The 16,140-nt window shown below is 43.2% G+C and overlaps 1 protein-coding gene across 6 annotated transcripts in view; it reads left to right on the forward strand.

Annotated features, from left to right (window-relative positions):
* Positions 1 to 16,140, forward strand: part of CEP85 (centrosomal protein 85) — a 31,997-nt gene that overhangs the window by 12,332 nt on the left and 3,525 nt on the right. For 2 of the 6 annotated variants that reach the window (XM_032863825.1, XM_032863826.1), the window contains exons 4-11: positions 4,919 to 5,613; positions 6,434 to 6,567; positions 7,216 to 7,333; positions 8,320 to 8,505; positions 12,101 to 12,253; positions 12,483 to 12,634; positions 13,736 to 13,829; positions 14,702 to 14,752. In XM_032863825.1, coding sequence (XP_032719716.1) covers positions 4,919 to 5,613; positions 6,434 to 6,567; positions 7,216 to 7,333; positions 8,320 to 8,505; positions 12,101 to 12,253; positions 12,483 to 12,634; positions 13,736 to 13,829; positions 14,702 to 14,752 — 1,583 coding nt within the window. Of the gene's footprint in view, positions 1 to 4,175; positions 4,383 to 4,918; positions 5,614 to 6,433; positions 6,568 to 7,215; positions 7,334 to 8,319; positions 8,506 to 12,100; positions 12,254 to 12,482; positions 12,635 to 13,735; positions 13,830 to 14,701; positions 14,753 to 16,140 lie in introns of those variants that run through there. The other 4 variants (XM_032863827.1, XM_032863829.1, XM_032863830.1 and 1 more) reach the window with 4 other exon arrangements.

Genomic DNA, 16,140 nt, shown 5'->3' on the forward strand with positions numbered 1-16,140 from the left:
TTTCTGTCACTTCTGTAATCAAGTGTTACTCTCAGTTTAGTTATTTGTTAAGGTTTTGTCTACATTGCAGTCATGGGACCTTTTTCATTTTGACTAAATAGTAGTTCTTTTAAAAATCAAACAATGGTCTAGATTTCCCCCTATTGAATTTAGTGACTGTATTTAATTCAGTCACGTTGTTACACAGATTCTGTGCTTTTTATTCCTTTGAGCGGGGAAATATATTTCCTGTGTAGTGCATTCTTTTTAAATTATAGTAGCCTTGATGTGATGCCTTTTTTTTTTTTTTTTTTTAAAGGATCCAAGGTGGGGCACCTGGGTGGCTCAGTCAGTTAAGAGTCCAACTTTGGATTTCAGCCCAGGTCATGATCTCAGGGTGAGATATGAGATTGAGCCCTTCATCGGACTCCACATTCAGTGCACTCTGCTCAAGATTCTCTCCTTTTCCCCCCACTTCTACATACACACTCCCTCTAAATAAATAAATAAATAAATCTTTGAAAAAAATAAAGGATCCAAGATGTCTTCTCTGCCATGTTTGTTACGTACAGTGGTCTTTATCTTAACCCTTGCTTATTGTGTCCATCCATCCAGCTTGGTTTTATTAGGAGCCCAGTTGACAAGAACCCTTATGACTGGTATAAAATATAGTTCATTGTTGCATCTTCTTTTTTTCATTGTTTCTTCTTTAAAGTGAACAGGTTTGCTTTTGATTCTACCCTTCATTAAAATGTTTTACCTTGAGGGGCACCTGGGTGGCTCAGTTGTTAAGCATCTGCCCTCAACTCAGGTCATGATCCCAGGGTACTTGGATCCAGCCCCACATCGGGCTCCAGGCTTGGCAGGAAGTCTGCTTCTTCCTCTCCCACTCCCCCTGATTGTGTTCCTTCTCTCACTGTGTCTGTCTCTCTCTCTGTCAAATAATAAATAAAATCTTAAAAAAAAAAAAATTTTTACCTTGAAGAGTTGTAAGGGATGGGGTAGAGGTGGATACTGGCGACATCAGAAGACTTTCAGCTTTTTATTAAAGACTGCAGTAGTTAACTGGCTTAGTTCAGACTCCCTTACTTCATAAACCAGTAAGGGATATAGACAGAAGTGATCAAGATTTAGTAATAGTTAAATCTACCCCTCACTAAGAAAGCATGGTTTTTAGAAAGAATTAGGGAGTGGGGCAGAGGGTATGGTTGAAGAGAGGAGAGATTTAGAAATATGAATATCCTTAAAGTGGCAAAACCCCAGTATTCTGAGAACTGTAGACTTCTCTAAAAATCACATATCCCATACACTAAATTTTGAGTCTTTGAAAATTGTAGAAGGTAAGTGGCCCTTTTGAAAATGAGTGTTGTGGGACACCTGGGTGGCTCAGTCGGTTAAGTGTCTGCCTTTAGCTTAGGTGACGATTCAGGGGTCCTGGGATTGAATCCCACATCAGGCTCCCTGCTCAGCTTCTCTCTCTCCCTCTGTCTCTCCGCCTGCTTGTGCTTGTTCTCTCCCTCTCTCTCAAATAAATAAAATCTTTAAAGAAAAATGAGTGTTGCTGTTTTGCTTCAAAATGTTTCAAAATACAAACCAGACTTAAGGTGTAACTTGACATTTTATAGCAGTTTGTCAGAATTGCCAGTTTTCTGGGTCCCTGGGTGGCTCAGTCAATTAAGTGGCTACCTTCAGCTCAGGTCATGATCCCAGGATCCTGGGGTCCCTGCTCAGCAGAGAGCCTGCTTTTCCCTCTCCCTCCACCTGCTGCTCTGCCTACTTGTGCTCTCTCTCTGTCAAATAAATAAATAAATTCTTTAAAAAAAAAAAAAAAAGAATGCCAGTTTTCTTACTATAAATAAACTTAATAGATAAGTAACCTGCTGAAAAAGATTTTTATTCTTTTATCAGTGGATCAACCACACTTCTAGAAAATTAGAAGTCCTGGGTCATTTGATACCTTTCCAGGCTTTGGTTTTGGCATTACTACTTTGGGGGTTATGGGCTCAAAACTGAATTTGGTGAGTCTTGAGAGTAGGTGGTGCTGTAGATGGAGAATGGAAGGAGGGGTTACAAAGCACAATAGCAGTCCTTCATATGCTACAACTTCATGATCTTCTGTTCCATAATTATACTTTGAGAGCAGAGACCCTTGGTGAGAGTGAATATTATGGTACCGTTACAGAGGGTTTGAAGTGGAGAGCTTGCTATTCTTGGAAGTTTTCATCACCACAGTCTGCTTTAGCCTGTTGCCTATGCCTATGTATAAGTTATAGGACCTCAAAAACTGTGTCCTTAGCCTCTGAAATGTTCTTGGTCCTTAGAAGCAGATACATTTATCAGAAATTACTGTTGTTTTGTTTTAGTATGGCCTTTTATATATATCCCCAAGATAATCTAAGTATAGGAAATTAGATACTTTGCCTTATCTCATACATTATAAGGGATAATTTGGCATGTCCATGGTTTTTTTTGGGGGGGGGGTTGTTTCTTTGTTTGTTTTTTAAAAGATTATTTATTAGAGCATGTACATGGAAGGAAAAGGGAGAGAGAATCTGAAGCAGGCTCTGAGCTGAGCACAGAGCCTGTTGCAGGGTTTGATCCCTCAGCCATGAGATCATGACCTGAGCCGAAACCAAGAATTGGACACTTAACCAACTGAACCATCCAGGCGCTGCCTTTTTTTTGTTGTTGTTAAGATTATATTTATTAATTTATTTTAGAGACAGCATGAGTGGCGGGGTCGGGGTGGGGTGGGGGGACACCGAGGGAGGAGGAGAGAATCTCAAGCAGATTCTGCTCTGAGTGTGGAGTTTGATGTGGGGCTCAGTCCCTCAATCCTGACATCATGACCTTAGCCAAAATCAAGAGTTGACATTCAACCAGCTGAGCCACTCAGGTGTCCATGGTTTTATTTTATTTTATTTTTTTAAAGATTTTATTTATTTATTTGAGAGAGAGACAGTGAGAGATAGCATGAGTGAGGAGAAGGTCAGAGAGAGAAGCAGACTCCCCGCGGAGCCGGGAGCCTGATGCGGGACTCGATTCCGGGACTCCAGGATCATGACCTGAGCCGAAGGCAGTCGTCCAACCAACTGAGCCACCCAGGCGTCCCTTAAAGAGCTACTTACAAACCCATATGAGAAGATGGTAGCTGATGTGTAGTAATTCTGGGAAAGGTTATAGTATCTGTCCTCATTAGCTGAGTGTGTTCTGTGTTAGTTGATGGAAAGAAAAAAGAAATGAATTAAATTGGTTGTCTACTCTTCATGGTAGATGTGCTTGGTTTGTAAAGAGTACTGGATATAGTTGAAAAAGGAAGACAGGGGTATCTGGGTGGCTCAGTCAGTTAAGTGACTGCCTTTGGCTCATGTCATGATCCCAGAGTCCTGGGATTGAGTCCCACACCGGGCTCCTTGCTCAGCAGGGAGCCTGCTTCTCCCTCTCCCTCTGCGTGCCACTATGCCTACTTGTGCTCACTCTCTATCTCCCTGTCAAATAAATTAAAAGGAAAAAAAAAAAAAGAAAAAGGAAGACATTATATTCCTTGTCCCCTTACTCAGTTTACTCCCTGCTAAAGGTAACAGGTAGGGGCGCCTGGGTGGCTCAGTGGGTTAAGCCTCTGCATTCGGCTGAGGTCATGATCTCGGGGTCCTGGGATTGAGCCCCACATCAGGCTCTCTGCTCAGTGGGGAGCCTGCTTCCCCCTCTCTCTCTGACTGCCTCTCTGCCTACTTGTGATCCTTGTCAAATAAATAAATAAAATCTTAAAAAAAAATAAAATAAAGGTAACAGGTATGTTTCCTGACATTACTGTCTTGTTTGCTTGTAGCCCACTGCCTTGACACATTAATTCCGTGACCCTATAGTCTTTTTCAGAGTAGCACTTGAAAGTTGGAAATAATGTAGAAATGTGTACCTTCTGTAGTAGGTCTAATGAGAAAGTTGTCCTCCAAAATCAGGCAAGAGCTAAAGGAAGCAGAAATTGAGTATGAACGAAAAGTGAAAAGTCACAGTTGGATATAAACAAGGGGGAAGTGAAAGGCAAAATATAAAATAGAGGATTTCAGTGTGTACCCACTTGAGAGTGCTCCCTGTGCTAGAGTGAAACCTGAGAGTTACTAAGAATAACTTCACATATCCAGGCAGTCAGGTCTGGGGTGTGGGGGAGAGAATAGAATCCTGATTCAGATGCTGTACTCCCTGTCCTGGACACAGAGCAGCACTATCTATCCACTTTGCCTATTCTTCGGATAGTTCAGATTCATTGCTTACCTTCACTGGGAAGCTTTTGGAGGCCACAGAGAATTCTGGCAGCCCTTGGAAAGAATATTTTTATTGGATTGGATTGTAGCTTGAGAGTTGCCCAGCTCCCAGAAGAGTGAGACCTAATCCATTTCCCGTAAGTAAGTGGTTTTTTGGTTTTTGCTTTTTGGTTTTAAATTTGTTTCTTAGCTTTGTTTGTAGACTGGCAAGATTTTTTTCAAATAAAAAGGACAGAGTGTAAGTTAAAAATAAAGCTGATGTTGCCTTTTGTTGGTTTACCTTGTGAATGGCATTTGAGATCCTAGAATACACATAACTTCTCAGTTAGGCTGCCTTTCTGCCTGATACTTATGATGATCGTATCTATTCTGCTTGGTCTCAGTCAGGAGAGAACATCTGGCATAGCAGCCAAACTCAAGAAATCCTGCTGCTGGGTTGCCTGGGTGGCTCAGTCATTAAGTGGCTGCCTTCAGCTCAGGTCATGATCCCAGGGTCCTGGGATCGATCCCCACGTCAGGCTCCCCGCTCAGCAGAGAGCCTTTTTCCTCTCCCTGTGCCTACCGCTCTGCCTACTTGTGCTCTCTGTCTCTCTGTCAAATAAGTAAGATCTTTTAAAAAGAGAGAAAGAAATCCTCCTGCTTCAGTTTTGACTTACGGAAGATTATTCTCTTCGCAGATTTTTGTAGCTCAAGTAGCAGCCCTTCTTTCCAGCCCATCAAAAGCCACATAACCATTCCAACAGCCCATGTGATACCTTCCACTTTGGGGACCTCTCCTGTCAAGCCAAATTCTATACCTGCTGGACTCTCTTCCTCCAAACTCCCTTTGTCAGGGCTGGCTGAAAGTGCAGGGATGACAAGAAATGGAGACCTTGGTGCAATGAAACGTTCTCCTGGCCTGTCTAGAGATTTCATGTATCTTTGTGGTGCTCCTGGAGAAAATGGAATTGAGCAGTCCTGGTTTCCAACAGTGGGCCATGAAAGAGAAGAAGAGGTGAGGAAGTTTGATATGCCCAGTATGGAGTCTACCCTTAATCAGTCGGCAATGATGGAGACACTTTATTCTGATCCCCACTACCAAGTCCACTTTCACAACCCAAGAGCTGACACGAACAAGGAGTTATACAAAGTGTTGCCTGAGACCAAGAAGGCACCGGGCAGTGGGGTGGTATGTGAGCGGAATGGACCTCACCCTAATAGCAGTGGAGTGCTCCCTTTGGGACTCCAACCTGCTCCTGGCTTCTCCAAGCCTCTACCCTCTCAGGTATGGCAGCCGAACCCTGACCCTTGGCGCCCACATGAGCGGTCTTGCGAGCTCAGCACTTGCCGGCAGCGGCTGGAGATGATCCGTTTGCAGATGGAGCAGATGCAGGTAGAGACCCTTCTTTCGCTGGATTTTGTGGGTTCTTTGCAGATCTTAGAACTCTATAGGTTTAGTCCTGTAAGTTTTGACTCTAAAGAAAACATTTGTAAGACAGACGGAAGATGTTTATAGATGGGAAGTGAAGGCTTGTGAATGCCATTGAATATGTTGGTCATCTAATTAAACACCAGATGGGTCCTCCAGAGTGGAGAGTTACAACAGAAGACCCCAAAAGGTGTGACATTAACCCCGATTGTGTACTTATGTATCAGTACGCTAGCTACTTTCACATACGAAATCTTAATTTAATCCTTGTAGCACTTTGATGAGGTAAATGTAGAAATTTACCAGGTTCTTAGAATAAGTAATCTGCCCAGGTTCACAAAGCTGGTAAGTAGCAGAGCTAGGGTTTAAAAACCATCTCTGAACCCCTGTGTTTCTTCCATTATACTAATTTTGTGTTTAAAAAAAAAAAAAAAAGCCTTGTGCTGCTTAAGAGTGGGAAGGAAAAAGGCAAGACTTATTCTCCTTTCCTGGTTGGTTAGGACATCTTAGCTCCTGCTTTGCCTCTCTTGCCAGATAATGAAAGATAAGTGACCTTTTCTTAGAAACTAGAGCCTTCATGAGCAGGGAGTGTCCAGTTGGCAGAAGTCTCCCTGGCAGGTTCTTTCCAGTCATGCATCAGAGCTAAAATTATTTCATAAACACTGGGCCTCCTCAGCTGAGCCAAAGTGAGCCTTGACTAGAGACCCAGCTGGTTACTGCTCAGGTGCTTTCCAGGTGCCTGTGGGTCAAGAATCAAGCCCCTCTCGGCCTCCTTGTCTTCCAGCTTCAGAATGGAGCCATCTGCCACCATCCTGCTGCTTTTGCTCCATCACTGCCCACATTAGAACCAGCGCAGTGGATCAGCATCTTAAACAGTAATGAACACCTTCTGAAGGAAAAGGAGCTCCTCATTGACAAGTAAGAGGTCAAGGGGTGCCCTAGTACCAGGCTCTGCTCTCCCAGCCCACACTGAGGGCACCTAATGAGGTCTCTCCAAGGGTAGCACATCCCTCTCTGTTTGGGTCCGTGCCTTCCTTCATGGTCGGGCTAGGTTGGCAAGCAACCTAGTTCTGTATTTGAGTAATGGGATAGGCCAATTGTGTATGCTCTGCAGGGACTCTGGGAGTGCCTGAAGCGGGCAGTCAGTCCTTTTTTTTTTTTTTTTTAAAGATTTTATTTATTTATTTTTATTTGACAGACAGAGATCACAAGTAGGCAGAGAGGCAGGCAGAGAGAGAGGAGGAAGCAGGCTCCCTGCTGAGCAGAGAGCCCGATGCGGGGCTCGATCCCAGGACACTGGGATCATGACCCGAGCCGAAGGCAGCGGCTTTAACCTACTGAGCCACCCAGGTGCCCCCAGTCAGTCCTTTGTAGCTGATCTTTCCTCATTTCCCCCAAGTCAGCTTTCTTATTTGCTCTTCCTCCTTCAGCAAGACAGTACTGTCCAGACGCAAGGCCTTTTTTGGTTTACATAGTATGAATTGTATCCACTTAAGGAAAGTGGGGGCTCGTGTTGCCAGTGGGTTAGTGTCAGTACCCTGGACCTCATTCTACTGGCTTTTGCAGGCAGAGGAAACATATCTCTCAGCTGGAGCAGAAAGTACGAGAAAGTGAACTGCAAGTCCACAGTGCCCTTTTGGGCCGTCCTGCCCCCTTTGGGGATGTCTGCTTGCTGAGGCTGCAGGTAAGCATTGGCAGCCAGAATGGCATTCTGGTTGTCATAACTCAGTGTCTTCCCTTTGCTTGGTACTATGGTATCCAGGAGATAGAAAAGGGATCAAGTGATATAAGGTCCCCTTGCCCTTAAAAGGGTAGGCATCCTAATTATAAAACATCCCTCATTCTGCCTTTGTGGAGGCAGAAAAGGCTCGAGGGTAGAATCAGGTATGCCTTGCTGTCAGGACATACTTGGGAAAAAAACGAAGTCAGAGCAAGGTACATAGTAAGCTTCTTGAACTGGGTGATGTTCTGATAAGTCTTAATCTACCAGCTGTAGCCAAATGGAGGGAGAGGCAGAGGTAATGGGATTTAGAGCCATTCTCATTTTTTAATTTTTCCATGTCTAGGAGCAAGTAAAGGTAGTCATATTTTCACTGAGGGCAGTGGCTCCTAGAAAAGCTTGCTTTGCTTGCTTCTTCTGCAATATGGGCTTCTGAGTGATGAGTATTAAACAGATTATAGTACTGGCTTTGCCACGTAGTGGGCCTGTCAAGACGGTTCTATCTTATAGAATCAGAATGTTAGAGTGAGAAAGACCCTTATATAAAATCTGGTGCAGTCCTCTGTTGCACTCCTCTCATTTACTGGTGAAAAAATTGAGGCCCAAGAGTGAGGAAGAACTTTTGCCCAAGATCATATAGAGGATGAGTAGAGGGGAAAATGTGAGTGTGCTTCAGAATCACCTGGAGGGCCTGTTGAAACACAGATTGTTGAGCCCCATCCCCAGAGTTTCTGAGTCAGTGGGCTGGGAGTTGGGCTCAAGAATTTCTGTTTCTGACAAATCCCCAGGTGATGCTGAAGATGTTAGTCCTAGGACTACACTGTGAGAAGCACTGCTTGAGGAAATTCTTAGAGAAAGATGATATTTGACCACAAAGTAGATCGAGGATAAGTAAAGTACATGGGACTGTAAGGGTGAGGAACCATTATGTATTGAGAATCTTTATGCAGGAATTGCAGCGAGAGAACACTTTCTTACGTGCACAATTTGCACAGAAGACAGAAGCCCTGAACAAAGAAAAGATCGAGCTTGAAAAGAAACTCTCTGCTTCAGAAGTTGAAATTCAGCTCATCAGAGAATCACTCAAAGTGGCGTTGCAGAAGCACTCAGAGGAAGGGAAGAAACAGGAAGAAAGGGTGAGCTAAGGAGTTGGTAGCTTTCTAATTCACAAAGGAGTTGGCAGTCAGCCTTCTCTTGCCAAATCCAAAGCTGTTTCTGGCCCCCATCCTTGGAACTAGGAGGAACCAGTTGGGTGAGATCCTACATTGACTTTTCGTGCAGGACTGGTCTGTTAGAAATGGCACTCCTCCTTTTTGCTTCATCTCCACAAAACTGCCACAAAGTCCCTCACTGCCCCGGGTTGTGATGGGCCTCCCAACTGACCTGGATAGAAAACCAGCCTGGGCAGTCATACCAGATGGTACTATTGTAAGATGTTTAAACATCTGTGGTAAATTTACATCATCCAGCCTGGTTTTCCCTTATCCTGCCTAAAAAGTAGAAAAGAATTCCTTGTGTGCAGCCAATTTGGGAATTTTTACATTTTTCCAAGGCTCTTAGAATCGCCTTAGGGTAAGATTGGTCATCATAGAAGGAGCTGATTTGCTTCTGTTTAATAGCTTGCTGTAATGCAGATGGTCTTGGAGGGCCAGTTTAGTAATGTTTAGCTCTGGACCACATGCATCAAAATCAACAGAGCAATGCTGCTTAAACTCTAATGTGCTGAAGAATCACTGGGTTTTCTTGTTTAAAATGCAGATCCAGAGGCACCTAGCTGACTCAGTTGGTGGAGCGTATGACTCTTGATCTCGGGGTTGTGAATTTGAGCCCCACGTTGGGTGTAAAGATTGCTTTAAAATAACATCTTTGGGATGCCTGGGTGGCTCAGTGGGTTAAGCCGCTGCCTTCGGCTCAGGTCATGATCTCAGGATCCTGGGATCGAGTCCCGCATCGGGCTCTCTGCTCAGCGGGGAGCCTGCTTCCCTCTCTCTCTCTCTCTTTCTGCCTCTGTCTACTGTGATCTCTCTCTGTCAAATAAATAAATAAAATCTTTAAAAAATAAAATAAAATAACATCTTTTTTTTCTTAAATAAAATAAAACACAGATCCAGATTTAGTACTTCTAAGGTGGGGTGTGCCTGAGGTCCTGCATTTTTATCAAGCTCCCAGGTGTTGTTGGTGCCACTAGTATATCAAGGATTTAGAGGCTTGTTAAAAAAGAAACTTTTAGTCAAAATACATGTATCTAAGTTAAATAATCTAATACCAATATGTTTATAATAAAACTTAGCTCTGTACCCAACCCCACTCCACAAAGATTTCCATCCTTAACTCTTTTTCTCCTGGCATAAACCTCTGTATTTCTGAGTATTATTCTTGAGGTTTTTGCTATTTTTGTTTCATGGGTGCAGTATCTTCTCTCTCTGATGATATTGATTATATCTTTTGGGATGTCTGCCTCTGCTTATAGTGTTGTTTCTTGTTTTTTGGTTTTGTTTTGTTTTTAGAACGTGTTCTTTTTTTTAGTATCTTTCGTGTTAGAGGCTTGGTGATCCTTGAATGAATGGGCACTCATGTTTAAGAATGAAATATTTGAAAGCTGGATAGGAGCTCTGGGTTCATGGTAATTTCCTCATGGACTGCATTATAGGATAATCAGATTTAGACTGCCTTCTCATTTGGGAACCAACAAATAATAGTATCTGAATGTCTTAAACAACTCTGTCCAGAAAAAAATCAATCTTCAGCCTGTTGCCTAGTTGAGAGGCTAAGGACAAGAATGCTTTTGGCCTTTAGGATCTCAATACTGAGAAGGAGACTAGGCTTAGAGTACCCCAGTTCTGTACACAGATTTTTACTTACACTTACTTTAAACCTAGTGCTGCACTCTCTCTACTGTGACTGATATCCCTGAGTTTGGAATCTCCCTCATCTGATTTCTCCAGAGAATAAATCTCCACCAGTCTCCTGTTGGGAAAATCTAGGGTAAAAATGGTATCCAGCTAAACTATATGTAGATTTCCAGTGAGTGCCCTGTTTTCAGATCTATGGCTGATACCTGCCACAGACGTACCTGGTACTTCAAATACAGAGGTACTTGTGGGGTTTGAAGGGCACAGTGTTTACCAAGTTGTCTGTAACTCCCACTGCAGGTTATAACTCTTAAGTAATTTATCTGCTGTCTTTGATCTTCTATAAACACATTGAAATCTCTCATATACTTTTGTCTCCTATTAACTTTTTAAATTTAGTATTTTATTTCCTTTCTGTCATTTTAGAGATGTTTTGAAGGGGAGAAGAGATAAACATCTCGGGGTAATCCACCACTTTTTTTTAAGATTTTATTTATTTGACAGACAGAGATCACAAGTAGTCTGAGAGATAGGCAGAGAGCGGGGAGGGAAGCAGGCTCCCCACCGAGCAGAGAGCCCGATGTGGGGCTTGATCCCAGGACCCTGAGATCATGACCCGAGCTGAAGGCAGAGGCTTAACCCACCGAACCACCCACGTGCCCAGTCCACCATTTTTTTTAATTTAAAGATTTCCCCAGCAGGAGACTGGATATTTATTCTCTGGAGAAATCAGAAGAGGGAGATTTCTCAGGGATATCAGCATTTTCAATAAGCTTCCCAGTTGAGTCTGAAGCATATTAAAATGTGGGAATCACTGGTTTAGAGCTTGAAAGGGTACAGGTTATATCTGGAGTAAAGCCTTTGGCTGATTTTCAGGTTATCTACTCTTAGTACTTTCTTATCTTTGGATTATATTAGGTCTTTGATTACTTTTGATATCAGGAGATCTGCCTTTTTCTCTACTTTCACTTGCTTCCTTCAGCATCCTTTTTTCATAACCCAAAATAAAAAACATAATAGTGAAGAAAAGTCTCCATTCAGCAAATCTGGTGTGTGCCCACTCTGTGCCAAGCATCGTGCTTGGCACATCATCTTGGGGCTGTGATAATGAGCAAAATAGACACAGTTCCTTCTTCTAGAAGTTTAGAGTCTCATTAACCCTTCCAGATGATTGCTTAACTTTTAAATCGTGTGGTGTTTAGGGACACCAGGACAGACCAGACCACTATAAATAACAAAGACACTCCTATTATTTGGGAAATTCTAAGAGTTTAGAAGTGTGGGCTGGAGAAGTACACAGCACTAGGCAGAAGCCACCTGTGTAGTCCGAGAGGCAGGGAGCCCTCCCTGAGGAAGGGAAGATCATAACCTGAGCTGAAACCAAGAGCTGGATGGTTAACCAACTGTGCCACCCAGGCATCCCAGCAATTAAATATTTTTAAAGACATATCCATTGTTGTTTTAGATATCATGCTATCACACACTTCATACTAGAGAATAGTGTAAACATAACTTTTACATGAACTGGGAAGCCAAAAAATTCATTTGACCTGCTTTATCATGATGTTCGCTTTGTCACAGTGGTCTGGAACCAAACCCACAGTGTCACCCAGGTATGCCTGTATATAGAAGTGCTACCAGTTTTTAAAAACTGCCCAAGGAGCCCTCCTTCCCTACCCTTGATTGGAAAGTTCAGGTGTGTTAACTCTGCAGTTTATGCCCTAATCTTAAATGGTAAAATTTGATCACCTCCCTGCCTTCATTGTAGTAGAACATTTACAGTCCTAAGGGCAGAGACAGTGGTCACTTCAGAAAAAATGTGATGTTCAGAGTCCTAGAGGAGTCAGTAAAGACAGATTCTTGACACTTCTTTCCCTAGGTAAAGGGTCGTGATAAGCATATCAATAATTTGAAAAAGAAATGTCAGAAGGAATCAGAACAGAACCGGGAGAAGCAGCAGCGTATTGAGACCTTGGAACGCTACCTGGCTGACCTGCCCACCCTGGAAGACCATCAGAAGCAGAGCCAGCAGGTAGCAGCAATATCTGGGCATACCTGGGGCAAGCAGGGAGTAGCCAAGCAGGGGCCCTGTCTCAGCTCCTCCAGTACACTGTTACACTGTGGTTTCCTGAAAGGAAAAACCCAAAGGAGTCCTGTCCGGACTCACATGTGTCAAGTTTGCAACTCAACTGCAAAGTTTTGGGGATACCCAGACAGTCTTCCTTGGCTTGTTGACCTAAGCATGGAATCTTATCTCTCAGCTTAAGGATTCTGAGTTGAAGAGTACAGAGCTGCAGGAGAGAGTGACCGAGCTGGAGAGTTTGCTGGAGGAGACCCAGGCAGCCTGCAGAGAGAAGGAGGTTCAACTGGAAAGCCTAAGACAGAAAGGAGCAGAACTCTCCACTAGACATAGGTAAATACCCCAGTGTGGCTGAGGAACGGAGCAGAGCTAAGTTTACCCCACTCACTACCTGTGTGACTTTGGGCAAATCGCTTTACTTTTCTTTGGAATGTGAGTAATAGGAAAGCTGCTTATGGGTAAGGAATAGGTCTTTGAGATGGAGAGGGGAGGATGTAGTGGTGCAGTGGGGGCTTATTACTATATCATTTAGAAGGTCCAACCTAGTCCTCCGGCATAATACTGGGTAATAATTTCTGAGTACGTATGTGTTGAATGAGGGGAACCACTTTATAAACTGGGAAATTAGCTATCTGTATATTTGCAAAGCAGATCCTGGTGTTAAGAACTGGGAAAGGAGGGGGTTATCTACATTTTGAAGGTTATAAGATAAAGGCTACCAGGAACATCTGTTTCTCTTCAGCCCTAGGGATTGTTCTCAATGGTCACAACAGGTTCTAAGAACAAAACAAGATGCCATAATGTACTCTCTCAGGGTGTCTTGAGAGCTTCTTACATATTAGTTGCCGTTTCTGTAAATGTGATGGCTGTGTTTCAACAGCCTGTTGAACCAAATCCAGTTTCTAATCGGGTGGATTGGATTTCTCATCCCATATTCTATCACAGTGGCCCTGTTTATCTCAGCAGATGAACCATGATGAAAGTGATTGTGGGGATCTGTTGGAGGAGACCATTGGTTGGAGTCAAAAGAGAGGTTGGGGTCAAAGTCGACTCTGCCCTAGACTTTGTGTGCCAAGAAAAAAGTTTTTTTTTTGTATTTTCCAAAATTTCTGCAGTATACATATATAAGTTTTATAATCTAAATACATGTGATGAATGTTTATTTTTAAATATCAAAACAAATATAAAAGAGCTTTGGGCGGGTAGAGAATTGGTGGCACATATTAGATAGATGCTAGCCTCTAGGGAAGGGAACTAACGCATTAGGCAGCTTGTGTGTGACACACCCTATGTTATAACAGACCTAACATTATGGCCAGCTACAAGTTGGAAGCACCCAAGTGTCTTGCCCAAAATATACAGTAAATAATGGAATCGGGAGTCAAAGCCGCATCCGTCCGACTAAAATTCTTAAAAGAGGTCACTGTTTTTCAGCCTGCAAGATAAGCAGAGTGTGGAGGAGGCCAGTGGAGAAGGTCCAAAGGTGGAAATGGAGTCCTGGCAGAAAGAATGTGATTCCCTTCGAAAGGTGACGGAGCGTGTTCAGGCAGCAGTAGAGGGCAGGCTGAGAGGAGAGAAAAGATTGTGTACTGGGAAGGAACCATGAATTTCTGGCCCTGGGCCAGAGCTTTCCTCCCTTTTCTGAGAAGTCACCTCTGCATAATCTTTGCATTTAGGGATTTATCCTTATGACAGGCAAGCAGAGTTAGGGGAGGATATGCTTCTGAACGTCCAAACTAGATGCTCCAAAATGATGCATTGAAGCTTCATGCATTTCATTCATGTTTAGGCCCCATACAGACCTGTTGCATTGGGCAGAGTTCTAACCAGTGAGGTGGCCCTAATTCAGCAGAGAAGAAAGTCTCCAAACCTGTTGATGAGACTGATGTCAGGTTAGCAAAAAAGAAGATCCAGAAATGGTTCAGAGAATACCTGAGGTCTCAGAGGACAGGAAACTGGGCCTGTTCAGGTTCTCTCCTTAGTCAGTGCTATAAATAATAGCATCCAGCACAGCCCTGGATAGGATAGATTTCATTAAACTGAATTTTTAGTCATGTCCTTTACTAAAGAACCAAAATATACTCTGGTTATATATGAAGTTCATTCCACTCATCAGGGTGGGATCCCCCTCCCCCGTAGTAGTGGTTATAGGTCCAGCCTACATTCCTGTTTAAACCTCTTTGTGAGTAGAACACCGAAGTGTGAAGCTAGTTAGCTAGGACAGGGAGTCTGGATTATACTTCTCTAAGTAGAACTAAATTGTCTTCACCCTGGTTTCACTGTTGATTGCCTATAGCCAGTGGGCTAATAGCCAGACTACAGATCCTTGTGTTGCTTCTTGTAGTCCGACCTCACCATCAGCCCGTGCTTATAGCCTTCCTTGATAACTTTGCCTTTCAGATTGTGGAGAAGCAACAGCAGAAAATGGATCAGCTGCGTTTACAAGTACAGGTGAGCTGGTGTCCTTGTGATGTGGTGGTACACAGGACTTGATGGAATCTCTAGAATTTAGCCAACTCTTTATTCTGTGTCATACAATTTGCTCAGTGTTGGGAGTATAGCAAGAATGAGACCCGATCAATGCTTTTCGCCTACAGTCATTGTTGGGAAGGGGTTTAGCACAGTCTTGTGAGCTCAATGTCATGTTACTTTGGGGGAGCATGGAAGAGTTAGTCAGAGCAGGGGAGGTTAAAGAAGGATTTCTGGAGCTGATGAGCCTGGAAGGAGGAGGAAGAGTTAGCCAGGCAAAGAAGAAGAGCTGGATAGGTTGGTTTTGGAATTCCAGATAGAAGGAATAGTACTGATGGGAACATGGAGGCATGAAACAGAGTTTGCACACAGAGCAGCAAGCAGTTCGATATTGTTGAAGTAAGGTGGTGTGAATAGCAACTGGGCTATGGGAGGGCTTCATCTTTCCAACTAAGTTTGCTTTTATTCTTTTGATAGGTGATGGGAATCTACTATAAAGATGTATTTATTTATTTATTTCAGAGATTTATTTATTTATTTATTTCATAAACAAGGGGAGGGGCAGGGGGAGAGAGGAAGAGAGAATCTCAAGCAGACTTCCCACTAAGTGTGGAGCCTGATGCGGGGCTCAATCCCAGGATTCTGAGATCATGACTTAAGCTGAAATCAAGAGCCAGATGCTTAACTGACTGAGCCCACCCAGGCGCCCCATGGGAATCTAGTATAGAATTTACTTTGGATGTGATATAATTAGGTTTGCAGCTCAGGCTTGAGTGTGGAAAGAAGAGTGGCATTTGGAGAGGGGCAGGGCTGGAAGCTGGAGGAATATTGCAAATCCTGGTGAGAGATGAAGGAACCTGGCAGAAGGCAGCATAACGAGGAGATGTGAGGGAACAGATTTAAATGAATTTTAGAAGGTAAAATTGAGAGGAATCAGTGATTGACAAGACGTAGGGAGTTAAAGAATAAGGAAAAATTAAAGATGACTCTTGGTTTCTATTCTTGGCCAGTGTGTGTGTGTGGGGGGGGTGTCCTTAATTGGATTCTCCCAAGAAATCCTAGGTAGGTATAAATAAAAAAATCTTAAAAAAAAAAAAAAAGGTCGGGGGCACCTGGATGGCTCAGTGGGTTAAAGCCTCTGCCTTCAGCTCAGGTCATGATCCCAGGGTCCTGGTATCGAGCCTCGCATCAGGCTCTCTGCTCAGCAGCGAAATAAAAAATCTTAAAAAAAAAAACAACAACAAAAAGCAACAAGAAAAAATCCTAGGTAAAGCAAGTTCACTCAGGTTGTCTTTGGATTCCAAAAGAGGTTTTCATATCAAAACAATTGAAATACACTCACTCTGAGAACAGCTCAAAGCTGCAATTCT

The sequence above is a fragment of the Lontra canadensis genome, unplaced genomic scaffold, assembly GCF_010015895.1.
Source record: "Lontra canadensis isolate GAN:19392208 unplaced genomic scaffold, GSC_riverotter_1.0 scaffold25, whole genome shotgun sequence".
Lineage (NCBI taxonomy): Eukaryota > Metazoa > Chordata > Mammalia > Carnivora > Mustelidae > Lontra > Lontra canadensis.